The 27,694-nt window shown below is 43.3% G+C and overlaps 2 protein-coding genes across 4 annotated transcripts; one reads left to right on the forward strand and one right to left on the reverse strand.

Annotated features, from left to right (window-relative positions):
- Nucleotides 1-739: 739 nt before the first annotated feature.
- nsd2 (nuclear receptor binding SET domain protein 2) lies at nucleotides 740-12,345 on the forward strand. 2 transcript variants are annotated; one of them, XM_072366026.1, is made up of 22 exons: nucleotides 740-867; nucleotides 2,286-2,931; nucleotides 3,149-3,317; nucleotides 3,417-3,580; nucleotides 3,923-4,156; nucleotides 4,541-4,760; nucleotides 5,478-5,584; nucleotides 5,808-5,919; nucleotides 6,043-6,158; nucleotides 6,323-6,412; nucleotides 6,749-6,875; nucleotides 7,029-7,229; nucleotides 7,755-7,934; nucleotides 8,383-8,539; nucleotides 8,634-8,836; nucleotides 9,169-9,272; nucleotides 9,409-9,678; nucleotides 10,194-10,310; nucleotides 10,581-10,722; nucleotides 11,040-11,146; nucleotides 11,354-11,552; nucleotides 11,741-12,345. In XM_072366026.1, the coding sequence occupies exons 2-22, from the start codon at nucleotides 2,314-2,316 to the stop codon at nucleotides 12,049-12,051; spliced, it is 3,948 nt and encodes a 1,315-aa protein (XP_072222127.1). In that variant the 5' UTR covers nucleotides 740-867; nucleotides 2,286-2,313; the 3' UTR covers nucleotides 12,052-12,345. The 2 variants fall into 2 exon arrangements, with proteins under 2 accessions (XP_072222127.1, XP_072222126.1); XM_072366025.1 differs by lacking the exon at nucleotides 740-867 and adding an exon at nucleotides 2,074-2,144.
- A 3,881-nt stretch (nucleotides 12,346-16,226) lies between these two features.
- On the reverse strand, nucleotides 16,227-27,289 carry jade1 (jade family PHD finger 1). 2 transcript variants are annotated; one of them, XM_072366027.1, is made up of 11 exons: nucleotides 26,985-27,289; nucleotides 25,227-25,309; nucleotides 24,263-24,330; nucleotides 23,475-23,632; nucleotides 23,051-23,235; nucleotides 22,443-22,654; nucleotides 22,082-22,249; nucleotides 21,800-21,916; nucleotides 19,726-20,325; nucleotides 18,239-18,356; nucleotides 16,227-18,098 (listed from the first exon to the last, which is right to left on the reverse strand). In XM_072366027.1, exons 1-11 carry the CDS (start codon nucleotides 27,065-27,067, stop codon nucleotides 17,044-17,046), a joined length of 2,847 nt encoding a protein of 948 aa, XP_072222128.1. In that variant the 5' UTR covers nucleotides 27,068-27,289; the 3' UTR covers nucleotides 16,227-17,043. The 2 variants fall into 2 exon arrangements, with proteins under 2 accessions (XP_072222128.1, XP_072222129.1); XM_072366028.1 differs by having other exon boundaries at nucleotides 25,227-25,358; nucleotides 26,985-27,288.
- Nucleotides 27,290-27,694: the final 405 nt, after the last annotated feature.

The following is a 27,694-nucleotide window of genomic DNA, read 5'->3' on the forward strand; positions in this document are numbered from 1 at the left end:
ATATTTGTGTTCGAAAGTACAGTATTTTATAAGTGTATTTTGGGGCTTGTACTCGTTCGTAATCATGTCATCCCAGAATTTATCTAGAAATGATTAATAGTTTTATTTGTTAAGGTCACATATGTTGCATTTTAGAGCAGAACTACCTTCGATTTAATTTTGTTTCGAACATATTAGAAAAAGAAAACAAAGCAAAAAGTAACAATAGAACAAAGAAAGAGAAAACAAAAGCAACAGAAAAAATAATTGACAATTCAATTCAGTCAGTTTTTTTTCCTTGTAGAAAATCAGGCGATGTATTTCGTGTCTGGAATGAACCTCATTGATGTTCATGTTTTGTTTAAATATTATATCCAACCTGCATCGTTATACTGTATTCCCCAGAAGATTTCTGCGCATCCCCGATGAATACAGCTAACTGAGATTAGATTTAGATTTCTTAGCGGTCGTGACAAATTTTGTATGTTTTATACTTCTGTGCTTTATCTATATTTTCAACAGATACCTTAACAATGATTTTAAACATGCATCAATTAGTTTACATAACTATTTAAAAACGCAAATAAACGCATATAGTAAATTCATATATTAATGACAAAAGTATTAAATTTAAATCTCGTGAAATTGTGTGTAAAAGGAGACGGGAGAAAGTGGGGCCAACTACTTCCTACAGTTGGTTTTTTTTGAAAGGACCGGTTGGATCCTCGTTCTGCTCCCGACCAATCGGAAGTGAGTATTTTTCGCGCTGGTTGGCCGCAGAGTTTGAGTTTCCCGCAAGCTTTTGATACGACTTGAATGAAGTTCTTCGCTTTATGGGATGAATATGGGCATTTTTCCCCTTTAACCACAGAAGAGGACATCCAACAGGTAACTACAGAGAATCGGTCTTTCATGATATTGTCATTCCGAAGACAATACCTGGGATGAGTTTTTGCAGCTACAGTTGTTCAGGCCAACCTTCCATTTTAGCAAGCTAGCTAACTGTGCTAACGATAGTGTGCAGTTTGGCTTGGCTTCAATGGTAGGCTTCTTAGCTTTGGCTAGCACGGTTAGCTTTTTTTGGAGCAAGCTGTCATGGCGCCCACAATTTAGGTATATCTCTGAAAGAATGGCAAAACAATTTATACACGTTATCTCAGCCGACCCGCCATTCTAGTTTTTGCGCAATTTTTTTAATTGACTTGCCAATAAGATGGTTGTTTTTAACATTTGGGTGGCGGCTTTGTCTATTTGCTGGAGGCCGGTGTAATGGCTGACCGTAATGATGACAGAGATGCCGTTAAATAGGGAATTACTTGTCCCTCTGTCCGTGGCAAGAATCCACGAGATTCCCTCATCTTGGCTTCCGCCTCAGATGATAGTCGGAGCCGCTTTCTTGCATGACATGATGGTGAAAGTTGTTATTGAACGCTAGCCAGCAAAAGTCTTTGAATTACAGTTGTTTGAAACACTTGTTTTAACGTTACTTCAACTTTATTCGGTAACTTAATCTGTGTAATCGTTGGGTATTAGTCGTTGCATCTAAGGCTGGCATCATTGTCCTGTAGCACTCAATGAGCATCATAGATTTCAACTGAAGTGGGATACATCGCGTTTCAGCAATTATTCGCACTCCGACTTGTCACTTGCTTCCATTTCCGCGGCTTTTGTAGCTGTAATGCGGTTGTTCGACGGCACAGCTCGCCACCCACTTATTGGGCATTCGGTGGATATGGTGGAGCCTGCAGACTGCCTTCTCCATACCGCTTTGCCACCGTATGCAGCTAACAGTTAGCTAGTCCTCGGTCAGGAGAAAGCCAACTTAAAATTGTCGCGGTAAGCGTGTTTTTGGCTGCTCGTTGCTTTTATGTCCTTTTCCTTTATTTTTTTAATATGTAAAGTGGTGTAAACTACAGTGGGTTTGACTTGGCCTCATATTTCAGACTGTGTTTGCTATGCTTAATTTTCTATGGAGGGATTAATGTTTTACTGTAAATAAGTATTGTTGCTTCAGACTTTGGGTCAATCAAGTCGCTCCACTTTCCTCTTAAAAAATAAATAAATAAAAAAAAAACGCTTTCAAAACTGGGCGGTTTGGACATTCCGTGACAGGTGCAGGATTCTGTATCGACTCCAAGCTCACGGTTCATGCTCCGTTTGAGCAAGTGAGTGCCATTTTGTAATTTGTAACGTTATGGTCATAAGATTCATATCCCAGATTGTAATTTTGTCTCCATAAAGTGCACGATGACATGATTGCTGAACCTGTGGGCAAAAAAGAAATTACTGTGTTCTTTGTCTTGTAGCTCAGTGAGCCTGGAGGGGCTAGATGGGATGGAGAGCAAAGGTAGTTCCCTGCCTTCCATGCCTGAACCAGCCAACCCGATCAGCATGAAGCAGCCACCGGAATCCCTAAGTGTGCGTAAAGGCCGGGGGGATATGGGGAGTGACCCAGCTCTGCTAATGGACAAAGCTGCTGCACAGCTGGCTGCCACACTACAAGACGGCGTTCTTCAGAAGATGGCTGGCCACAGTCATAACAACCACAGCCATGAGAGGCTCAAAGACCTCACTTCACTTGTGCTGAATGGTGACCAAGACACGCTGCCCAAGCTTTGTACTCCAGAGCCACCGATGCTCAAGGGTGCTGAAGCCCCCACTACTAACGACACCCATCAGCACAACTGCACGCCCCATCCTGAACCTGAGTTGAAGGTGACTGTACCCCAGGTGGTGCAGCAGCCGTTGTTTGAGCCATGCTGTGCTAATGAACCCAGCTTGGTGACAGCAACTGAAGATACTTTATCTGGACCTGATGAGAGACAAGATGCAAAGAAAAGGAGGGGGAGACCTCTCAAACTTAAACCCCAATTAAACTGCAGTTCCTCTGTCGTTCCTGTGGAGCCACGTGAGCCCATAAATGCTGTAGAGGAATCTGGAGCAGCTGATGAGGTTTTACATACATTTTTACCCTTTTTAGAAAAAAATATTTGTATTCTTCATCCTAATCAGTAATTATTCAGAGGTTGCTTAAATGTATTGTATGTAATTGTTAGCCACTATTAACAAGTGGGAGTGTTCCATATATTTGAAATGGTATATCAGGATTAATGGCTTCAGTAAAAGACATGTTAATGTTAATTAACATCTTCTTACTTCTCTTTTCCAGCCTGCTTCCGTGTCAGAACTGATGGAGCAGGTAAAAGAAAAGTCTCCTTTGCTGACCTGTTTCACAGTTGGGGATCTGGTTTGGACAAAAGTGTCGGGTTACCCCTGGTGGCCTTGCATGGTGACCACAGACCCAGAATTCAGCATTCACTTCAAACAGAAACAAAAAGGTGTGAAACCCTCACGGTCACCTGAAACATTAACGGTTGGAGACTCGTGGTTTATAGAAAACCTTTCAAATATTGTTCTCTATTTTAATTTTCCAATAGCCAACAGCAAGTTGGGCCTCCTTTACCATGTGCAGTATTTTGGGGATGCCCCAGAGAGAGGATACATCTTTGAGAAGAATATGGTGCCCTTTACAGGGGAGGATCAGTACCTGGAGCTTATCCAGGGCAACAAACAGCCGACTTCTCATATCAACCATAAAAAGGTAAATCAGATTTCTCTATTCAATGCCCCTGCATATTAGCTGTGTTTGCTCTCATACTTTGAAACATTAGAAAATATTTAGAACCTTTGACAAGGGTGATAAATCATGCATTTTTAAAAACACTGAATTATCACCCATGTAAAAGAAAAAACTCTAATAAGGAAATGCCAGAATATAGCTACTTTTTTTTCTCTCCTAGCATCATTCCAAAGAGAAGTTCATTTTCAATGGCTAACTAACATACTGTGAAAGAGTATTTGCGGCAGATTTGTGGTCACCATGTTTGCTGTCATTTGTAACTCGCTGCATTACCTTGTTGTTTTTCCTCACTTTGGCATGCAGAATTCTCCCTCTGTGCCCCGTAAACTCAAGGTTCAGTGGAACATGGGCGTCATTCAGGCCAAAGAGGCTCTCAGTATGTCACTGGACAAGCGCATGGAAAACTTTGGATTTCTTTATGATGACACTGGACCTCACTTGAATCCACGAATCTTAGAGAAGTTGAAGCCAGAACAGAGTAATAAGATGTACCAGGAGACAGAGTACAGGCTCAGCCCAGGTCTCCCTTCACTGCTGGTGAGTCCTTCAGCTCGATTCATCATCAGTCCCAAGATAGCGCTCCAACAGAGAACAAGACAAAAACCCTGAAACAAAACTTAAAAAGAAAAGGAGCCAAGTACATCAAAATGACTAAAGCCCTATAAAGAAAAAGTATAGTAAGTTTGCTCCTGCTCAGTGTACTTCTTCTTACTTCTTCTTTTATTTTATCCAAATGACAATCCAGAAAAACCCAAATATTTCTGTAAAATTGTAAAGGCCAACATCTCCAACTGAAATAAAAGTATGGGATCTAAAAATTGCAATTTAAAGTGGAAGACATTTGAAATGATAATACAATGTTTTAACTGTGTGATAAAATGTTTAGCTTTGAATTGAATCATTTAGTTGTTTTCTTTGCAGAATCCCACAACCTCTGTACCACATACACAAGCTGAACCAGTTGTACCTCAGAAGAAGAGAAAGAGAAGACCCAAAAAGACTGAGTCTGCTACCAAAACTGTGAGGAGACGGAACAAATCTGCAGCCAACAGTCACGATCCCGTGAAGAAAAGGAAAACAAAGCTGGTTTCTTCGACAGATGACAATTCAGAAGCACTCTTGCTTTTGGTTTCACTTCCAGGTTGGTTGAAAGTTGAAACCCTGCAGCAGATCAACATGAGTAGTCAGCCAAGGCTTGGTCAAATCTGAACATGGCTAAAAAGATATCCTGCTTTGGTCTGCCAAATGTGGCCGTCACAATAGTGAGGAGGTTGGGTTGTTGTGTAATTCGTTGTTCCATTTGGCAAGTTTATTTAAAGAAATCCCCTCTTGAAAAGAGACCGATAAAACAATATAACCCGTTTATCTGTCATAGGAAAAACAGCCGTTTTAGCCAAGATCCTGTGTAATAGTTGAATTTCAGTGGTTAAGGTGTTTTTTAACCAGCGCTGAGTTAAAAATAAATGAATCAATAAATCTTGACTCTGTTTTCTACAACTTCTCATAGTTGGACCATTGTTTACATTTTTTGAAAATGAATATGTACGTGTTTTCCAAACCTTTGACTAGTACTGTACATCTAGCTTTGTTTAAAACTGGAAATTATTGCAAGAGAGCTGTGAACTGAATTCTGAAATGAGTAAGTGTTTCCATAAGACTTCACGTGCTGTATGTTTAAGCTACGTCCAACGTGAACTGTCTGCGGCCATTTTATTCAACTCTTAGCCTGCTTTTTTGTATCATTATTGGAGACACGATGTCAGCTCCACACATCCTTCCCGTTCATAAGTGATATCATGTTTTAATCTGAGCCAAATAAGTGTTTCACCTTTGATTTTTAACTCCTTTTTGTTTTTAGTGAAAAGAGAGCGAAAGAAGTCTAAAAGGCCGTTAACGGATGCTACAGTAGACACGGTTCAACAGCCCAAAAAGAGACATAAAACTGGCAAAGATACTGAAAGACAAGTGAGTGTCCATCTGATGTGGTGCTGTAGGTCACAGAGGTGGAGGAGACTGGGGAAACTTTACTGTGGAGAAACGTGCTCATTCTTTTGGTCTGCGCATTACAAAAATCAAACCTGAACATCTGACATATTTTCCTACCCATAACCGACCTTAACCTTCAAGGAAGGAAATCTAGATTCTTTGATTGAAAGTCCACATACTGAATGTGAGTTTACTTTCCCAGGGCTCAAGTTCAGAGGAAACGAACAAAAAGAGGAGAAGACGGAAGAAAACTGACTCAAAAGATGTTGAAGAACCCAGGAAACGGATGAAGAAGTCAAAAGGTCCGCTTAATGGTAAGAAGCTAAATACTGTATTTGATAAGAATCGCTGCATTTATTCCCTTACTGTCCCTTCCCTGTTTACTTCACGCTCTGCGTATTTTGAAACACGAGTAACAACACTTTGACTCTACGTAGATGGGCAAAATGCAGAGAAACCAAAGCACCAAAGAAAAAGGAAGCGGGATGGAAAGAACCAGGCCACTGGCTCCAAAGCTAAGAAGAGTGTGTCCTCCCCCTGTCCTGATCCTGAGGTCAGAGGCCAGACTTCCTAATACAACAAAGCCATGCTTATGGTTGTTAATAGTTTCCTTAAATGTAGAGTAAATAAATGGTATTCAGTTGGATTATGTGTCATTCAACATAAAGTTACAGTTGTGGAAGGGTTTCTGACTGAGTGTCATGATGTTTGCTGCAGGTTTCTGGGAGTGAAGAACGTCCTGATTCTCCAAGTGACAGCTTGGACGGGACGAAGAAGGGTGAACGGAAGAAAGAGTTTGTCTGTCAGGTAGCTGTGCTTCTTCAGTATGTTGTTATTTTTGGGGGGGAGCCATGGCATGTTTTTCCATGTTTTCTGGCTTATCTGCAGCGTTAAAATGATGTATTATCACTTTTAATGTCACCCAAAGCTAAAGTGTGCTAGTTATCTACACTGACTATTTTAAAGGGGACTTTTTGCACAGTGCTGGAAAATGTGTTTTTGTTGTGGGGGTAAAATGAGCCTTCGTGGCAAACTCGTCTCAGATGAATCATCTTCAGATCTCTGTTTCGGTGTTCAGCGCTGGGCTTTTCTTCCATCTGCTGCAGACTTTTGAATGTTTGGATCTGTGTGTGTTTTCTTCAGGTTTGTGAGAAGGCTGGTGAGGACTTGGTGCTTTGTGAAGGCCAGTGTTGTGGCATGTTTCACCTCCACTGCTTGGGTCTGTCTCTCAAACCAGATGACAAGCTGCTCTGCCAGCCGTGCAGAACAGGTGTGTAGATGACGTAATGCTGCTGGTAGACCACTGCATTGTTAATGGGTGAAAGTAGCCTGGCAGTTGTCGGATAATTTTTTTTTTTTTTCATTCTTGCTTTTGAACCCCCCCCCCCCCCCCCCTCCTTTTTTTTTTTTTCTTTCTTTCCAGGAGTTCACTTGTGTTTCATCTGCAAGCAGTCAGAAGGCGAGGTTCGGCGCTGTCATGTCCCACACTGCGGAAAATTTTACCATGAGGCCTGCGTCCGTCTCAACCTCCTCACAGTGTTCGACAACAAGGGTTTTCGCTGCCCGCTGCACACGTGCCTCAGCTGCCACTACGGCTGTCGCACCAAGCAAAGGTCTAACAAGGGTGAGGCTCATAAATTAGTTAGATAAACAGCCTGAGATGAACCCAACTTATTTTTCTTGTTTGTTTACTCAGTCAGGAACTGATTCTAAATGTCAGACCAGTCGATGAACTACTATTGTGGCTTTCTTGGAGCTCTATAAGTTGAAAATTAGCACCAGCACCTAACAAACTCTGACTACAGGAGTTTCAAAAGGTGGATTAAACAACCTTAACGTTTATTATAAAAAAAATCTGTCAACTTTCAAAAGAATAAACCAAAAAGCATTTATGTTTGAGATCACTTATTGTCGCTAGCAATCTTTAGAAATATATCAGCTGAGGATTCAGTTATTTGCCCACGGGGGCTGCACAGTGTATTGAAAATGTATTGTTTTGCAGCCCTCTTAATTTCACCTGAGATGAGTACCATATACTCGAGTATTTGTTTATATCACAATATTCAGCTGCGCTATTACATGTTTTTCCAATATCACCCTGTTGCACGCCTATTTATGTGATCTGTTGTCCCCTCCACCTGTGCTGCAGGCCGGTTGATGCGTTGTCTTCAGTGCCCGGTGGCGTACCACGTCGGCGACCTGTGTGTGGCCGCAGGAAGCGAGATGATCACAAACAGTGCCATCATCTGCACCAACCACTTCAACGCCAAAAAGGGCTACAGCCACCACAGTCATGTTAATGTCAGCTGGTGTTTCGTGTGCTCCAAAGGTTGGCCTCCTCACATTTAAACAGCCATGTGTTGATACTGTTTGTGTGAAGGCTCCTCTGTTTTCAGACCTCTCCCCCTGGTCATGACACATCTGGTCTCTTGATCTGTTTATTTGGCAAATGATCTGCCTGTTAGTAGATTATAGATATGAAGTTTGCTTCAGATGAGCCGACCCAACACTGATATTTAAGACTGCAGGAGACCCTGCCTTAATGTGTCACAAGTTTTATACACTTAAAAAGGGGAAATTAACTAATCTTACCACCTGTTGTTGCTGCTAAAACCGAGAGAAAATGCTGACCTGCAGCAGCTCCTGATGGTCAATGTTCAGTTGAAATCTCAGCCTGTTTTGCTTATCAGCTTTGTTCGCTTGCTACTGATTCATATCTGTACTTGTCATTTGGTATTCAAGTTCAACTGGATTTTTTTTTCTTTTGGGTTTTGCAGGAGGACAGTTGCTGTGTTGTGAGTCTTGTCCGGCAGCCTTTCACCCCGACTGTCTGAACATCGCTATGCCCGATGGAAGCTGGTTCTGTAACGACTGCCGAGCCGGAAAGAAACCCAAGTACAGAGACATCATATGGGTCAAACTGGGGACATACAGGTAGGGGCAAGCTATTGACTGTTGCTCTCGGATATTTATTGACCCTGATGCATAAATCTCAGACATTCTTGTTCTGCTTCTGTTTTCCTGTTAGATGGTGGCCAGCGGAGATCCGCCACCCCAGAAACATTCCCACAAATATTCAGCACCTTCGACACGAGATTGGAGAGTTTCCAGTCTTCTTCTTTGGCTCCAAGGATTACTTCTGGACCCACCAGGGCAGAGTGTTTCCCTACATGGAAGGTGACCGGGGCAGCAAACATCAGAGGACTGGCATCGGGAAAGTCTTTAAGAATGGTAAAGATCAAACTACAAGCCCTACAAGTGCAGGAACAACCAAAGCAGTGTGCCAGCTTGAGACATTAAGGCCCAATCCCAGTTCTTCCCTCTGAAAAAGATGAGATGCATTCAATCCTACCTGGCAGAATTGGGAAGGATTGAATTCTGACCCAAGCTCAGAATTGCGCTTACATTTTAAAAAGCTACTCAGACAGTTCACTTATTGCCCATTTTGTGTAATTATAAACCCGCTGTGTGCATGTGACATTAATTCTGAAACATCCTCTTTGACAGGTAGGATGAACTATTCTGTGCTTGAACAAAGTCTCTTTCTTGTGTTCCACCTTCAGCTCTGTTGGAGGCTGAGGCACGATTTAAGGAAATGAAGATGAAACGAGAGGCCAAGGAAGCACAAGAGAACAGCCGCAAGCCGCCCCCATACAAGTTCATCAAGGTCTGAAACGCCTCTGGACTTTTTAAAAACTCACTCAACAAAAGAAATCTGCTGTCTCCGTTTTGCTTCTCCTTTCCAGGACAGATGCAGTACATGGCATTGTGTTTAAGTCTTTTCCTCTTGTTTTCTTCCCCAGGTCAACAAACCCTTTGGCAAGGTTCAGGTTTACACTGCAGACATCTCCGAGATCCCCAAATGTAACTGCAAACCGACAGACGAGCGGCCGTGTGGCTTCGAGTCCGAGTGCCTGAACCGCATGCTGCAGTACGAGTGTCACCCTCAGGTGTGTCCCAGTGGGGAGCGCTGCTGTAACCAAGACTTCACCAAACGCCTCTACCCGGAGACCAAGATCATTAAGACACCTGGCAAAGGCTGGGGCCTGATATCTCTGCGGGACATCAAGAAGGTGAGGGTGGGGCTCTCACAACATTAAAATTTTTATCTCACCTTGTCTCCTGTTCATTTGCTTATTGCAGAGTTGATGAGGCACAAAAAAAGACTCGAAGCCTATTGAAAGTTGTCTTGTTTATTGAAATGATGCTTTAAACTTTTAAATCCAGTCTGTTCAAACCTGTTAAACAGATCTGTTTAGTTCAGTGTTGCTCAGTTCCGGTCCTCATGACCCACTGCCGTGCATGTTTTCGATGTTTCCCTCCTCCACCACACCTGATTCAAATGAATGGCTGTTTATCAGGCCACTGCAGAGCTTGAAGACAAGCTGATCATTTGAATCAGGTGTGGTGGAGGAGGGAAACATCGAAAACGTGCAGGATGGTGAGTTATGAGGACCGGAATTGAGAAACACTGGTTTAGTTTAATCCGTGCCACCTGCCATGCAGCTAATGTACTTTTCTTATAAAAGATCCGCTGCGTTTTCACATCGATGTCAGTCAGTGTCTCATATAAACTTTTCTAAAACAGGGTGAGTTTGTCAACGAGTACATCGGCGAGCTGGTCGACGAGGAGGAATGCAGGGCGAGAATCAAGTACGCCCACGAAAACAACATCACCAACTTCTACATGCTCACCATTGACAAAGTAAGTGGGAGACAAACCCTCAGTGGCAGCTGGGGGGGTTGTTTGCTCCACAGTGTGTCGGGGTGCTGTGTTCTCTGCAGCACCGTTTCCACTGGGAGCTACATGAACACGGTGGTATTGCATTGGGAATGTTGCATGGCAGACAGCTGTAACATTACAGTAGTCAATACGACAAATGAGTGGAATTTGGATTTGTAGAAACGATTGTGAAAGACTCGTTCACAAATAAAGAATGACCAACTCTGGCTGCCTTTCCACTCTGCCTTTAAGGACCGAATCATCGACGCAGGGCCCAAAGGAAACTATTCTCGCTTCATGAACCACAGCTGTCAGCCCAACTGTGAGACTCAGAAGTGGACGGTGAACGGTGACACCCGTGTCGGCCTGTTTGCAGTCTGCGACATACCTGCAGGTGAGATTATTTAAAGCTAAACACAGGACTGCTGATGGATTTTTATTACCACATGCATTACTCTTCAAAAGTCCCCTCAGTTCTGTATTTTTTTATTCCAGATGTTGTAATCTTTTAAAGTGGTTTAGCATCCGAGCTTAAGTGAGTTTGAGTTTAATTTAAATAGTTGCATCTACAGTATGAAAGCGATGAGCCAAATACTTGGCATATCTCATCAAGGGGGGCTCAAGACTTTTGTACAGAACTGTAGAAAATAGATTATTGAATCCAGATGTGAACTGCTTGAGTATTTATGTGATGAAATGTTTGTGTCACAGGAACCGAGCTGACCTTCAACTACAACCTGGACTGCCTCGGAAATGAGAAGACCATCTGCCGCTGCGGCGCTCCCAACTGCAGCGGGTTTCTTGGAGATCGACCGAAGGTGGGCATCTAAGCAGGCATTCTGTCTTTTTTCCCCAGACTCATTTAGCAGCTTGCTAATCAGAGATGGGTTCAGGTTATGGACACAAAACAGGAAGTACATTTACAACTGAGATCTTTGATTCTGATATATATTATAGCTGGATTCCGTTGTATGAAACTCCACTACTTGTGATAAGCACCATGTTAATAACTCGTCTCCTTAAAGAACTCTAACGGCCAAACAGCCGAGCCAAAAGGAAAGAGGGCGAAGAGGAAGTATAAAAGGAGGAAAAGCGAGGGAAAGAAGAAGTCTGAGGACGACTGTTTCCGCTGTGGAGACGGAGGGCAGCTGGTGCTCTGTGACAAGAAGACCTGCACCAAAGCATATCACCTGTCCTGCCTGAACCTCACCAAGAGACCCTTTGGTGAGCTACAACTCAAACACAACATGAGCAGCTTTCACGCTTCTTCTGGTTTTCAGGTTTATTTCTGTGTTCATTGCAGAGCTTGTGTTATGCAGTTAGAACACTGCAGTAATCTGAGGGTGAACCAGTGACGAAATAACCATTTCAGCCCTTTCTCTAAACTTGTTCCCATATTTGGCTCCCTGCAGGCCGCTGGGACTGCCCCTGGCACCACTGTGATGTCTGCGGCAAAAACTCGGAGGCCTTCTGCCAGCTCTGCCCCAACTCCTTCTGCAAGGCTCACCAGGAGGGGGCGCTGCGTCCCTGGCCGCCCACAGGGCAGCTGTGCTGTACGGAGCATGATGAGCTGGAGGAAACCGACAACCAGGACGTCAACTCGGAAACAAACATGACCGCCGCCACTACGGGCGCCCTAGTCGGCCGTCCTAAAGGCTCCAGGAAGATGGAGGGAGCGGAGGTCAAAACAAGGGGCTCCAAGAGGAAAGCGGCAGAAGCCTGAAGTGACCTTTCAGAGAGCCGAAAGACCAAACCAGACTCAGAAAACTTCCTCCCCATCAACAATGTAACGTTCTGTTTTCAAGACCAGAGGAATGGAGGCGCACTGTACATCTTCATGATCAGGAAAGCTGCTTCTTTCTCACATTGACCTCTGGCTTGTACTTCTCCTTTCAACGTTTTCATGTTTTTATTTTCTGGTCCGCACTGACCGCCTGTGGTACAGCACAGCTCAGCAGAACGAGCACAGATCAGGAAACTGCAGCGACTGGATCCACTGTTCCAACAGCAAAAACCCCCCCCCATTTTTTTTTTTTTTTTTTTTTTTTTTTTTTTTTTTTTTTTTTTTTCTCCCTCACCTTTGTTTTGATTACTTGATTCTTTGAATAACAAAAGAAACGTTGGTTTCTGCAGAAAAACTGATCCAGCCAGAGGTAACACGGCAACAACTTGAATCTCAGTCAGCTCCCTCCAACACAAAGTGTTGTGAACAGCAGAGTTTTATAGCTATATCTATATATGTGTATATCAAAAACCAAAATGATGATTCCTGGGATAGTGTTCGACATCAAACAGGTTGCCAAATGGATTTTTATTTTTATATATAGTATATATATGCCAGATGTAATGTCAAACACCAAGACACTATGGATAGGCTTCAGGTTACCTCTACTTATTTGCGTAGCCATAGATCACACGTAACTGTAGACATGTTTGCTATTTTACGGCCTGTTAGCTTGTTTTAGCTCAGTTTTGTTCCCCTTTTTTATTTTTTTTAACAAAGGTGCTGAATGATGGCGCGTACAAACCTTGCCAGAAGACAAGGGATTACAGAAGGTATTAAAGACCTGTTCAAAACCCAAGGTCTGATAGAAAAAAAAAAAAACACTACTGGGAGGTTGACATGTCAGATACTTCCTGTTCTGTTGGATGACGAACCACATCTACGAGGGACTGAGCGATTCCTGATCATTTGTCAAAGGGTGCTGTTTAACATCACATTTGGATGACTGAAATGTCAGGTTCAAAGACTCTTTAAGCATGATTACTTTAGTCATGTTGTCTGGAATCTGAAGGTCTGTGTCGCTGGCTGGGATTTTTAATTGAAAGACCTCTGTTTGTTTGTTTTTTTTAATCCTCAGGAGGTTTTAGTCTCAAAGATGCACACTGGTTACTGTTTAATACTTCAACACTGGCTAACGCTTAATCCTGAGTTTTGGCGAATCATGTTTTCATGAGTCTAAACATTCTAGAGTGAAGGAGAGTTGGACTGCTCTGTGCTGACCGGGCTGTGCATCGACAGCAAACCCCTCTTCATACTCTCACATTTGGCCCAACATCAGCGGGAATTCTTCCTTGAGCATCCTCCCAGAATCCATGAATTGCATCCAGCTTTGGATTTTTCTAAACGCTGTTCATATTAACATTCTCAGAGGGAAAAATTGAGAGTAATGGAGTTTAACTTTACTTAATAAACAAGCAGATGAATGGAGTCAACTGATCAGATGCTTCGAAAAGGAGAACAGCGATGGCGGCGTGGAAAGGAAACTGGTTAAAGAAATCCTTTCGTTAAAGTGTGGTTGGTGGCGTTCACTTGAATCGTACATGTTCTAGACCCCAAATCAGCCCTGACGTATGTTAAACTTGTTATATTTGAAGCTATGATTTCAAGGGACTGTTTTTAAGCAGGCCTTATGGGAGCGGCTCGGCAGTGAACTCCGAACAGTTCCAGTCTGGCCCGTCGCTTCCAGATGTTATGAAGGTTTTCTAATTATTTTTTTGTTATTAAAAACTTGTCGTCTCCGTTCTGGCTGGTTGTTCCTCTTTCTGCCGTCCCCTTCTTGCATGTCGGCGATCTGGATGAGTTTTGGAGGGTCGGACGGAAACCCAATTTCCCAAAGCAAATCCTTTAGTTGTGCGGCAGAATCTTGTCATCCACCCTCTGCACTTTCGCAACAGCTGCTTTAAGATCTGCGTTCAGCTCGTCTGCTTTTACACGCGGGCGATGCGTAGAACTGAGAAATGGATTTAGTGGAGCAGTTAGTGACACTAAAGCTCAGCCAAATGTGGCAGTGAGCTGAAAGAGAGTCTTGAAAAACCACTGTTTCTGCTTGAAAACATGCACATAAGTGGAGGGAAAAAGAATCGGTTGCGTTTTGTGTTTTACGTGTCAGACTTTGCCTGAAAAGTATTAGTCATTTAAATGGGTTTTGTCGTACTTGCATTCACGTGCTGCTGCTCGCCTTCATCGAGCATTCGGGACTCTTCGGAGAGGTCGGGTGTCTTGCTGCCGTATTTTGGGTTTGTCGAGGTTTCTGAGTCCTACATTGTATTTGAGTCTTTCTGAGGAAGTGGCTTCTTTGGGCATTTTACATTTAATCCACTTTGCTTTGTTTCTTAAAAATAGATTTAAAAAAACACCCCCGCAGACCAGATACGATGTGTACAGATACAAAATATCTTTAAATAACTGCACCTTTTTTAAAAAGAATAATAAATCCTTTTATTTTTCTCCCAGGGCATGTGAACGGGAACATGTCCACCAGTGCGGCGCGTCTCATTCGATTCTTTTTGGGGGGGGGGGGTTGGTTTTTCTTTGTATTTTCTGTGTAACGTTGTTCATCCTAACCTTACGTTGAGTGAATGTAGTCCAGTCAGTTTTTTTTATTTTGTAAGCACTGTAATTCCCTGTAGAGCTGAAGTGTCATGTGTGCGCATAGGTGTTTCATTTTGTAACTACTGTCATAGCAAACCAGAGACTAATATGTACATAATGTATAAGAGGGAATAGTGATGCATCTATTGTAAATATACAATTCCTTGACATTTTTTTTTCTTCATGCAGTGCCGAAAAACTTGTGCAGGATCTCACATCAGTTGAATCGTGCAATAAAGTGGTCAAACATCCAGCTGTTCCCTGAAATGCTGCATTTTTCTAATCAACATGCAAAGATTTAACCTTTTTGTTGTGACCAAAGTTTGGACAAAAACCTGAGCTTCGGTTAACTGTGATGCTGTCACATGTTTGTTCTTCCTCCATGCCTCTGTCACTAAATGTAATGTAATGCCACTTTAAACTTAAGCTTAAAACCTTCACTTAGAACCTCAAATCGTTGTTGAGCTATTAAGATTCAGTGTTTTGAGTGAGATGAGAGGGATGCTTTACAGCTTGTATTAGGAGGCTGACAAAACAAAAATCCTGGCTTCATTTTGTCTGGCGTGTACATTTTGAACATATCCAACATAGGAATGAATGTTTCATTGGTCACTTTTTCAGCTTTTAGTCATCCCACAGCTTCGACAGTGCCCTCCATACTTAAATATTTCCTATGACAACAAGTCCAGGAGGCTGTGACCTTCTGGAAAGGTTCCCTCTGTTCTGATTGGTCGGCTCCAGTGGCCTGATCAGGCCCCACCCACCACTGAAATCTTTTAATTTCTTTAGTAAACCTCCCTAAAACAAGACTTTTTTTGTTTGTTTTTTAAAGTTTTAAGGAAATGGTGCAGATGCTGATATACTGTCTGAAAACATAAAAAAATATGTCAGAGTAACATCAACTTTAAACCAACGTTACTGTTTGGCCAGTTATTTGTGGTTTAAAAACTAGATTAAAACTAAAATTTTACAGCTTGATTTAGATATTCTGGCCCAATTTGTAAGGTGTGCTTTAAGGAACTAACTACTGCAGTTCAAAAGTCTTAATATCTTTAGAAGTTGTTTCTTCTGTTTGTTGCCTGAGTTTTGGCGGAGGACGGTACGCTTCTGGGTGACACTATACTGAGAGGGGTCTGGTGGTTGATTTTGGTCAAACTGTGTTGACCTCCAGGACATCCTCTCGTTCGAGTTTCAGTTCCTTATGTGCAGAGACACTCTGTTCCGATGAAGGGGAAACGGAATCAAATATGGGGCTGCAGCAACTATTCCTGATAACTAACCCACTAGGTGTATTTTTGATTTCTTTCAGTAAAAAGTGCTCATCTAATAACTGCTTAATTTTTTAAAACATTCATTTGAACAAGATGATTCGAAGCACACTGACTAACAAAAGTAAATGGAGACTTAATTTTGATTCATCGTATCAAATCTAACAATTCTTTCCAGTCTGCAGCCTCACTAAGAACTTCCTGGAAAACAGACTGACGTCACCCACGCATGTCACCACACTCACGTATTCAGTCTTTTTTTAAAAAATTTTTTATTCCTCTTCCGAGACAACAACCCAAAATAATTCATTTTGCATAACAGTAGTACAGCAGCGGCCGAGGGTACAAAATGCGTTTCCATTTTTCAGTGTAAAAATAACTTTTCTCATACCTCATACGTGTGCCGTCCTCTCGTAGTGCAAACGCTTCAAATAAAAGTTAGGCACATGACGGATACGATCGCAGTTCAATTACACTTAAGTGCAGACGACGAGTAAAACATTATTCTTGACTCCATTTTGTTCGGATTCACAGTTCATAATGTTTCACGACTGCAGCCTGACGAGGTTAAATAGCATTAAAAAGGGCAGTCTGACTTCCTGTTGGCGCCTAACATTAAATGAAGCTTGAATAAAAAAAAATTAAAATAGAGAGACCAGTAGAGTCGTATTTGCCGACAGGATCAGGATTCTCTGAGCTTTTTGCTCTATGTGCAACTGACTGGTGGCCGACTTGAATACTATATCAAACACAAATGACATTGCAAGCTTATGGTCCCAAGCAACAATCACAACTTCGCCCTCGTTGATGCTTTTGCTTGTAAATATCAGAGCAAGCGGTTAAGTGGCAACTTGACATCTTTCTACTTTGAGGGAATAAAAATAAAAACTAGCTCAAAATAAAGTCAAATATTTCCCAGTTGTACATTATGTTACAAATAAAAAATAAATATCAGCTCTGTTTTTAATCTAGCCATTTTAAGATTTCTCAAGAAAAATAAAGGTACAAAGAGCAACCGTCGTTCTTTTCCGACTAACACAGTGCAGCTTATTTTCTGAGTTTTTCTCCGCCATCAGGAGGCCAGCACGCCTCGGCGGATGATGTCAGACCCGTAGCGGCGTCCGAGAGTCGAGTCGCCTTGTAGCTCGTGGGAGTGGCATCGCTTCACGCAGGGCTCCGCTTCCCCGTCGCCGGCTTTGGAGTCGGAGGTGTAGCCGTCGTTTTCTGTCCCTGTTCGGAGTCGTGTCCTGGGGTACGACGGCGCCGGCGTGTTGGTCAGCGGCCTGAGCAGAGGCTTGCGTTGCTCCGCCTGCTCCTGCATCTTCAAAGTTGCACTCAGAGGCTTCTCACTCCTTTTGGGGATCCGGAACTTCCCCCAACTTTTCAGATGCCCGGTCACGGGTCCATCAGGCGAGTTCGAGCCGTTGTTGGGGGCCTTTCTCAGCCAGCCGTTGGTTTTGAAGGCCGCAGAGGTGTCCGAAACCACGCTGGCTTTGCTAAACTTAGTGTTGGATGTCACATCCAGAGAGACGTGGTTTCTTTTGGCCATTCCTTCATCTATGAAATACTCATCTGAGTCAGAGTTTCTGATATCCACAAGCCTGATGGACACAGTTTTCTCCAGATGTTTTGACCCAAACTTGTTCTTCACCTGGCAGGGGAAGCTTTCTGTGACCTCGCTCCTCCTCTTCCTTCCTCTCTCCTCCTGCTCGTGCTCTTGTTTCCGTCCCACCAGATCTTCGGGTTCTGGTCCTGAGGCCTCCCTTTTCGGGCCTTTCCTGCTCTCAGGTTTGTGCAGCTTGATGGTAGTAGTTTCCTGAATGACCTCCGGCTTCGGGAGCTTTGGGAACAGCCCCTCCTGGCTCAGGTCTGGCTTTTGAATTTTGGCGTCACCTGCGGAGCTTTTGCTTTCCTTCATCTCCGGCAGCTTGCTCTGATTGTCCTTCTTGTGGCTGTGCGATGAGTCAGACGAGCTCTTTCTGTCACTGCTTTTTCTCCTTTCCTGCTTCTGAGACCCTCGTTTGGTCTTCAGTCCAGAGTGGCCCGAGGAGGCGCTGGACTGGGAGCCCTGAGAAGATAACCAGCCCAGAGAGAAAAGCTTCTCCAGATCCTCTGCAGAAGGATCACCTGCAACACACACAAGAGATGGGCAGCTTCAGTACAAACTCAGAAAATCTGTTTTAGAGCTACCATACTGTGATGATGGGCGGCACAGTGGCCATGAAACCTTTTGTGGCTTCTCAAACGTCCTGCTCTTACTGACTCACCACTGAGCAGCTCGTGGTCGAGCAGTCGGACTTGGTGCTGGAAGATCTGCTCCTGGACCCTCCACAGCGAGCGCTTCATCTTCTCCCTCCGGGTCACCATGTATGTCAGGTTACGGACCTGAGGAGCAACAGCAAGTTCTTTCAGACAGATTGCTTTGACTTTAAATTGTCTTCCCACTCTGGAACTGAGGCGAACTGTATGCAGATCTGCTGCCACTTCTCAGTGTGAATAAACGCATTCAGAGTGCAGCGTGGACAGAACCCTGTCCGCACCAACACGGATAGTTTGCTAAAAACTGAGTATCTTAGATGTGAGCAGGTTTTTGAGGCGTCTTATCACTATGTAAACACATCCCGAAACGTAGTAAAATCTTTCTCCCAATTATGAGAACTTAAAAAAGATAGATGGAGCAGTTAGTATCCCCTAAAGACACCTCAAAATTGTACATTTGCAAATTTTATTTCCTCCGGTGGTCTTAAAATGACCTAAATATGACTGCACTTCATTCAGTGAGAACCATTAATATGCTAATCCACTCATATCTCCGCCCACTTGTTTGGCCAGGCTCAGTCCCAGCAAGTCAGCTGTTCATTTCTCCTTGTAGCTTGATAGCTAATCATTTCATCGGTTCCTCACATGCAAAACAGCTGCACAGCCCTACACAGGAAATAGCCAGGATCAGTTCCTCTAATGTTCTATGTGGAACTGCCTGAACTCGCCTTTCTGAGACTGCAGGTGGTGCTCCGCAGGTTCAAAGCAGAAATCTCCAGCCGCCGCACTGATGGATGATTCAGCTTCAGATACGTTAACCAGAGTGCAGATGTGAACACACACAGCAGGACTGAGAGTGAGCTGCTGGCTAACGTTTCTCGTCTCTTTTCGAGGTGAGTTTTTATAGTTTGTAAACACATGTTCCGTGAAGAAAGCGTGTGCCCACTCCTGCAGCCCAGAGCACACCACCCTCGGTGAAAATTAACATGTGCACCCGACTGTACTTACTGTCAGTAAAAAGCCAGCAGCACTCATGAGTCACCACAGCACAGCTGAGCCTAAATGTTTCTCAATAAAACCTCAGAGAAAGGCCTGATAACCCGTTATAGACAGATGAGCACCTGGATATGTTTTGTGATTTAACAACTTCCTGTCTCAGGAGCAGGATGTTACTCAGAGTCTAATGCTGCTTCAAATAAGCAGAACACTGTGAGGAGGAAGGAGCTCTCAGATATGTAATCTGTTCTGCTGCTTTACTAAAAAATTTTATTTTTGCGTAATAAATAGTCAGCTTCTCTTCTCTCTCTTGCTGCCGTCACTCCCTTTTCAGATCTGAGCAAACACTTTCTTTTGGAGTCCATGTTTATTAAGTTGTCTATCAGCGGTTTCTCTGACCAACAGACTGCCACTTTCCCCTCCTGAAGGTCTGCTTCCTCTTGCTGCTGCTGCTCTCTGTGCTCATGCGAGTCTCGATCCAGGAGAAATGGAAACCTACCCTCTCCAGGTCCTGTCGGAGGTGGGTGAAGAGCTGCAGGCGTCGCAGGAGGACCTCCTGCTCACGGCGTGCCAGGCTCTCCTCCTCGTCCTTCTTAGGTGTGAGTAGCGGCTGGTTAAAGTTGGCTTTGCGTTTCAGTTTCCAGTACTGGTAAAGGAAGTCCACCACCTCTGGGGGCAGCTTCAGGTTATTGGCCACCTCCTCCACTTCCACAAACTGGTAGAACTCTTCCTCCATCTCCTGCAGCTTCAGCTTGCGAAGGTTGACTCTTTTCTCTTGCTGGCGGCTGCTGAGCTCCTCTTGATTGATGGGTGGTTTGTCAAGCTGTGGATGGACGTAGGATGACGAAGAGAAGCAGGCGGCGCCTTCCTCCCCTCTCACCCTGCCTCTCCTCCTTCCTTTCTTGTCTCTGGCACCCTTCTTCTCCTCCTCGTCCTCCGAGTCTTGTTCCCTGGACTCGGCACCTTCGAGCCCAGAGTGTTTGGGGCAGTAGGACTTGAACTTCACCTCGTCGTCCTCAGTGAGGATGGTGTTCATTTCAAGGCTGGCATGGAGGCCGCACGTCACGTGGAAGGCAGTCCGGCAGTTTTTTGCTGAGCACTTGAGAAGCAAACACAGTAGAACACATCTGAATTTTAAATATCAAACAGATGTATTTTTCCACAACATTCCTACTCAGTGACATATTGCCATGTGTTTTATGGCCACTTCAGGCAAGAGGAAACAAATTTCAAGCACCTCCGACTGTCTTTGCTGTCAGGATGACTAAAGATCTGTTGATATGCAGCTGTAACCTCCTTGCTTTACATCTGCAATTTGAGTTTTTAATAGCAACACTGAGAGACCTTTAAAAAATACTTGTTTACTCACCTATCTGGTCTGTTAAACTGCACCCTTTTCATAACCGTCACACCTCCAACCTCCTCTCTCTCTATTCTACACTTATCTTTGCTCGTCACAACCACCGACTGGATGAAAATAAGTTACTCTGTAGCTCACAGCAGGATGAAGGTGGGCTCATTATTACAGCTTACCAAGTTACCAGTTTTACACTTTTTACAGTAACCTACACGGAGATATTTCCTGTTTTACTCATCCACACCTAACAGAGCAGGCATGTTGATAATCTGCCAACATAGTAGGAAATAAATCCTCTGTCATGATTATCATAATGTTCAGTTTCACATTATGAAGGATGTAGCTGCTGTTAAAAGATAATCAGCTTAAGAAATCTTAAGCCAAGTTCACACCATTGTACTGCTCACACAGCACAATGTGTTTCACTTGCGTTTGGGATTTTTGAAGTCCTGGTTTGTTCACACCACGAGACTGAACTCAACTCAACTACTCCCTCCCTCGGATTCCTTGAAAATATCAAACACGTGAGCTATTCAGTCAGGGACTGGGACGTCTCTGCAAGCCTCAGAAATCCTGCTTTTGAAATGTTCACATTTAGAGACTGACGACCTCTGATTTGCCTCAGACGTGTGCCATTTACGGCGTGTAAAACCGTGCACATAATTTTGTCATGTGAACTTGGTTTAACGTGGACTTGCTGATTGAAAAGGCATGGAAATGTGTTTCAGTAAAACAAAACACAAGTCAGCAGCATCAAGAAGCTGAGAATTCATACATAACGTAAAACGTAAAGAAGGCCACAGTTCGGCCGCCCTGTCCACTAAATAAGTGGCATCTGTTTATATTTTTACCCCAAAACACTGCACACGCTGTTAGAATTTTTCTAACTATCTAAATGCTGGCTAGATTTATAGTGTTACCCTCACAGTTTGAAGAAAAACTAACATTTAATGTAAAACATAACCGACAGGAAACACATTTTCAGCCCACCAATCGACTTCGGTCCTCCTCTCACTCTGCTGAGCTGTGAAATCAACAAGAGTTCATTTTCCACACTGTGAATAGTAGAGAAACAAACAGCCTGATGCCTGCTGTGAACGTCTCGCAGTGCTAACACTCCACCACTCTGAGCGTATTACTCCAACACGCTTGGTCATGGCTTGGCTTTTAGTGTCTCATTACATTACTGTGTGTGAAATATGAGCTGTGGCTGTACCTGTATACAGGCTCCCGTCTTCTCTTTGCACAGGCAGCAGATCAGGGCCCATCTGTTGCTGGGAATGTGGGACACGTTGGTGATCGGCTCCATCTTCTCTGGATTCCCAATGCTCACCTGCACAGCAGATTAACATAATAACACAAAGCAGGGCGGGCTTTTAAATATGATCATGAGTACAGGATTACATACAGAAGACAGCAAGAATAAAAGAAAGAATTGCATATCTTAAAAACAAACACAACAAATAACAGAATTCAAACAGGAAGGACTGATTTTCACCTCTGGAATCCACAAGGCACAGCTGACGTGAACCCATTTGGTTCCACTTCTGGTCGGCTTCATGGCTCCGCCCTTTTTAGGACACAACTGGCACTTTGGGAGAATGCCAAGAGCGCAGATCCGGCACAGCCAGCTGCCTTTTGGGACTTTCTGGATGCCGTAACACGCCTGGTGAGAAACGTACACAAAGGGCCTCTCAGCATCCAGAGAGCAAGCAGTTTAAAAAAAAACAATAGTGTGTCAGATGATGACAAAGAAGAAGCCTATCTTAAGTTGTACTGTAGTTTACTTTCAACTTATATTCAACAAACAGGTTAACAAAACCATTCTGTCTGAACATTAGTCTGTGTTGACCTCTGACCTGATGAACGCAGATGTTACACTTATCGCAGAACACCATCTCGTTGTTGTCCTCCCCGTCTGGCGACTGGCAAACGTCACACACCACGTCCTCGTCGTACTCGATGCCCAGCCCCTCCTCCGTTTCCACTGCGTGCGTCATGTTTTCGTGGCAGCAGCGCTCAAACTCCTCCATCACCCGCTCCATTGTGCTCTCATCCAGCGGCGGCAGGGCTGGAAACACAGGGAGATAAAGGTGTCCTGATTTGTTTGAAAATTATTCACTATTTCAAGTTGAGCTCATATTTCTCATGAAATAGTAAAATGTCTTGGTCGTATTAACATACGCTCACACTTTACGGGTTTTACAAAAAGACGTCAAGAGATGGAACTCTGGAGCATGTGTGGAGCATCTAGTCCAATTTGAGTTTAGTTGAGTGCTTGCATGCTGGGGTAAATCCAACTACAACCGCATTATTTGGATGTGTTAGTCCAGTTTGGAGGAGCTCGATTACATATCATTTCGGTTGGACCAACATATTTACGCACATTTTAGAAATCCGGTTTTGGTTGAACTAACACAATCGTTCATTGCTTTCAAGTACCATGCAAACGAGCTCATCGACTCACCCATCTCTGCAAACTCCTCGTTTGCTTTCTGCAGCCAGGAGACGTCTTCCTCGTTCAGGTCGTAGCGGCACATCCCCTCTGCCAGCGTCCTGATGTCCACGTAGCCCAGCGCCTCGGTGCCTGACGTCCGGATCAACTTCTTTGGCCTGATGAACATGACCTCCTTTCCTTTCTCTGCCAGTACTCTGCACAACAAACATAAAGTAACAATCCGGCACACACTTACGATCAATCCGTCCATTCTGAATTTCTGAACTATCTTGTGAGTAAGAGAACATAAATGATTCAGATACCTACAGGTTCAGTAACTAACTCTAAGATCATATTGTAATAACTTGTATAAGAGAGCTTGTTTAAGGCTGTGTCTGTTATGTGTCCTCTCCTGTCTTGATGGAGACTATGGAGGGTCTCTCGGTTGTCCTACCTGGCAACAGGCTGTGGGATAGACTGGGGGCTGACGGGAACTTGGACACCTTTCTCCCACTCTTGCCTCCATGGATCAGCAAGGACGTAGTAGTCCTCTGGGTTCAGCTGGTACGAGTCGTGCAGTTTCATGGCTGTGATCAAATCTGTCCTGAAAACCTGCCGCACACATCAAGTATTCTACATTTAGAAACAAAATCAAATTCTTTTTTTTTTTTACACATTTATTTTCTTGCTGTTTTTGCTCACTAACAGTCTATGGATGTCAGATTTCTTATTCACTCATAATATAGTTAAAGATGCCCCAAAGTTGTAAAAGTCGAGGAAAAAATTTGGAAAATTAGCTTTTTGCAAAGCATTGTATATGTGTGTAGAAGTATGTGCCATGTACATTTTTCCATAGTGATTTAGTCAACCATTTGCTGCACAGCTTAAAAACACTACCATGTAGCAACAACAGCTAAGAACCAGCCAATCGGCTTGCTGCCTTGGCAAGAGTCATTGTTTTTCTTTAATTTAATTGGCTTTCTGCTCAAGGGGCAGGTACAGCTGCTGCAGGGACCAAGTCCACACACTGTACAGTAGATAACAGAGAAAATGTTTCCATCTCAAGGACTCCATCGACTGTGGGTCTTAGATAGCGAAGCTTTGATGCATAGCCAACTAAACAACTGCAGAAAGTAATGTTCCCGAAATAAAACAAAGAACAAAAGTATGACTGCAGGGTATGGAATGACAACAAAATATAGGTTATTAAATTTCTCAGATTCTAACCAACACCACACGTACCTCGGAGGGTTTCTGCCCCGTTCCTCTCCTGTGCTGTGATGAGTGTTGAGACCAGCAGGTGGAGTTGCCTGAAGGAGAAACATTATTGAGATTAATGGGTCTCAGCATTTTTAGTCTTCTAGTTCAACTGCTTCTGCTCTAATGAACAACTTCCCACCCTCAATAACATGTGGATTTCCCCCAAAGGGGAAAACATAACATCCAGAAATAGTGGAAGAAAATTATCCAAGTAGGACATTTTCTGTTTTCAGTTTCACCGCAGCTCTGTTCTGAAATTACTGGCAATAGTCACAGTGAAATAGCATCTAAGATCACTAGAATGATGTCAACATCACACAAGAACAGTTCTGTTCATGTGCTCCTCTGACATTCAACTGTCAACTCATGGGACAAGACTGTAAGCAATAGCCAGTAAATGACTTTAGTTAGTTTTTTTTATATATATATCGGATGACATCAAGATAAAAACGGTGTAAACACTCATAATGAAACTTTTATTGTTGTTTTGGTTTTTTTTGGTAATCAACAACTCCCTCAAACAATTTGAACAAATCAGGAAAGCCCCGTGTTTTGGGACATCAGTGTTTTTGAAAGTGTACACTGAGCTGTCATTCGAGCCTTTCCACCTGACCTGCTTGGACATCTTTAAAGGTCCAAATGTGCCTCCTGTCCCTACTCTGTCTCCTGTTTCTCACACTGTGGGCCTTCTTTTGCTTTTCTTTCCTCTTTGTCGACCTGCTGCCTTTCTTTCTCTTTCTCGGTTTCAGCCCTGAACACGAAGCACAGACTTACTCTCTCTGACAGTAACAACAATGTAAGAAAATGTCTCTGACAAACTCCAAAGCCATGCTTTTGTTAAACTTCTCTCATTTTTACAAGCAAGGAAGTGGCAGGTTTGTACCAGCTTCATTTGAGGCTATATCTGGAATTTAATGAGTGACAAGAGACATTTTTTTTTGCTTACTTCCATCATCCGAGTCATCACTGCTGCTGGGGTGCCTGTTTCTTTTCATGGTCGTCAGACTGTGTAGCTCCGGCGTGAGGACACTTCACAAATAAGACAAGATGTTAAGCTACACAGGGGGGTGATGAGTGGCTACAAAACACACGGGGATACACAAATATTAAAAAGATGAGTGTATACATTTAGGGACTAGATGTCTGACTCAAAACCAGGCACAGAATTCAATCAGTTATGCATATAACACAGTTATTTTGTGAGATAAATACTTAGTTCAAAGTCGAAAGAGTTAAGATGTTATAAATTGCAACATTATGCCGTTAAGGGCAGAGTAAATTTGTACTGTACGAAAATAATATCTAAAGCATTCAAATTTGATGGGGTAATTGCTGCTGAATGAAACAAACAATTTGAATGCCCGTTTCTTTTTAAAACAATCAGGTTAATATCCAGCATCCTCCCCAGCAGCCCTGACACACCACAGCTATAAAACAGATCATGTTCCACTCAATCACTGGCTAACGCCATGATATATTAATAAATTATTAAGTACTGAACGCAGATCATTTTACATGTAAGCACTACAGCAGGGCAAAATTCTAAAAACGTGTTCCCTTGGTGATCTCATAGCGTCAGAGACGTGTACACACCACAGCAGGCGTCCAGGCGATGACAACAAGTTTCCATATGCACAACACAAACAGCGCAACGCTGTGTCATGAACGCAGCCTTTGTCGTATGTCAATAAACGTCGACTTGGGCTTCCGATAGGTGTAAATATCTCAGGGTCCACAGAGGGGGAAAGGTGCTAACCCTAACTTAGCCGAGTAGGCTCAAATTGGGCGAGCCACCGGTTTGTGTGACGCCCCGTATTCCAACAAACACAGTAGAAAGCAGTGCCCATGTAACTAGCGGCTAAACCTAGCCAATGACTGTATGTGCTTTATAGTTTCTCTGGCAATATTGTAACATATACACAAGACAGCGCTGTGTCCGCATAACGTAACCACAACTTTTAAGCAGACTATATAGTGTTCTTTATCTCAACGAGGCAGTGAATTCTAACTCTCTAATGTTAGCCTGGTTGCTAATTCCAATTGCCGTTATGCAACTAGCGGGCCCACCCACACCCGGCTCCTCAAGTGGAAATAATATTCAGCATTAGACTTATTTTCATTCTCAAATTGAGCGGGTTCGTTGGTTAAATTAAACTGAACAATTATGCAAATATAGACCAGTCTGCTTTGTGTCAGACTTGTTTACTCTTGCACAGACACATCACGTTAAATCTAGCTGACGCTAGGGGTTAGCAACGTCAGCTAGTTTGTTAGCTGGAGGCTACACGTCAGTTGCAGTGGTTTGTGTTTAGCTTTAGCCATTGTTGCTAACATATTTTACGATGCCCCTAATTAAAACCCAGTTACAGTCAGCTATCTGTCAAAGGTTAGGGGTCAAACATTGATTCAGACAAACTACCCTGAAGTAAACAAGAACGTATGAATTAGAAGTGTTTATAAATATGAGAGTATCGATTGTCTATCTTTGCGGCTAACCAGCACGGCACTATGTGACATGTTTACCAGCAATCCACTGGCTGAGGTTAATCTTTGGCGCCATTTTAAATGACGATGTCGCGTTTTTCTAGCGGACTGCTCGTGCGACCATACCAGAAATATAAACTCGCTCAAATAACCAGATAAGAATATTCTGTTAAATATGCACATGGATTCAGTTAGTTCAAATAAATTGCACAGTACATACAGAGCACGTCGGGCCGATGTAAGCCGGTGTTTGAGTTTGAAGTGAAGCGCAGTTTTTTGCCGTGAGTTCCGCTTGACCCGCATTCCACATACACAAACAGAGTGGCGGTGCCCGGGGAGGAGGTTACCCAGCTCAGGCTGCAGCTGCGCCTGTTCCCCGCTGGAGGGCTGCAGAACCCCCTGAACCAACCCAGGTAACAATAATCCAACAGATTCCAGGATTAATGCAGTATTGAAGAAGAAAGTTCCCACCGCTGCGACACAGTCCGTGCGTTGCCAGGTTGCCTTTTTAAGTGTCAACAAACACAACACTGTGAACATAATTCTTTTCTCAGAGCGCTCTATTTCTTAGTGACACAGCTTTCCCACTGACCATTGGTCACTACTTTTTTGGCAAGTAGACATATCATATCTATTAAAGGGACAGAGCCTGCTCCACTATAATGGAAATCGCACATTATGAGCATGAGCTGAAAACTTACAATCATATTGTAGAAAATAAAAAATACAGATCAGATATTAACCCTCTTTGTGCCCACACAACTCCACACTGTTCATGGCTGTACCTTAGCCATAAATCATCTGTGATGGCATCATTGACTATTACACACACACACACTTAAACAAACCAAAATTTCATAGCCTTTAAACTCATGTTTCAAAGAAAAAAGATAAACACTGAGCAAAAGATATATAAAAGAAAACTAATGT

The sequence above is a fragment of the Leuresthes tenuis genome, unplaced genomic scaffold (assembly GCF_036924035.1).
Source record: "Leuresthes tenuis unplaced genomic scaffold, fLeuTen1.0.hap1 SCAF_15, whole genome shotgun sequence".
Lineage (NCBI taxonomy): Eukaryota > Metazoa > Chordata > Actinopteri > Atheriniformes > Atherinopsidae > Leuresthes > Leuresthes tenuis.

Excerpts from the sequence above, each read along its gene's own strand:
- nsd2 (XM_072366025.1), top strand. Across the intron at positions 8,540-8,633 it reads GTCAAACTGGGGACATACAG|ATGGTGGCCAGCGGAGATCC; the intron begins GTAGGGGCAAGC and ends TTTTCCTGTTAG. Across the intron at positions 9,679-10,193 it reads CTCTGCGGGACATCAAGAAG|GGTGAGTTTGTCAACGAGTA; the intron begins GTGAGGGTGGGG and ends TTTCTAAAACAG.
- jade1 (XM_072366027.1), bottom strand. The coding sequence starts at position 27,067 with ATGCGGGTCAAGCGGAACTCACGGCAAAAAACTGCGCTTCACTTCAAA. Across the intron at positions 24,331-25,226 it reads TGATGACTCGGATGATGGAA|GCAACTCCACCTGCTGGTCT; the intron begins GTAAGCAAAAAA and ends TTTCTCCTTCAG. Across the intron at positions 21,917-22,081 it reads GTGCCTTGTGGATTCCAGAG|GTGAGCATTGGGAATCCAGA; the intron begins GTGAAAATCAGT and ends TCTGCTGTGCAG.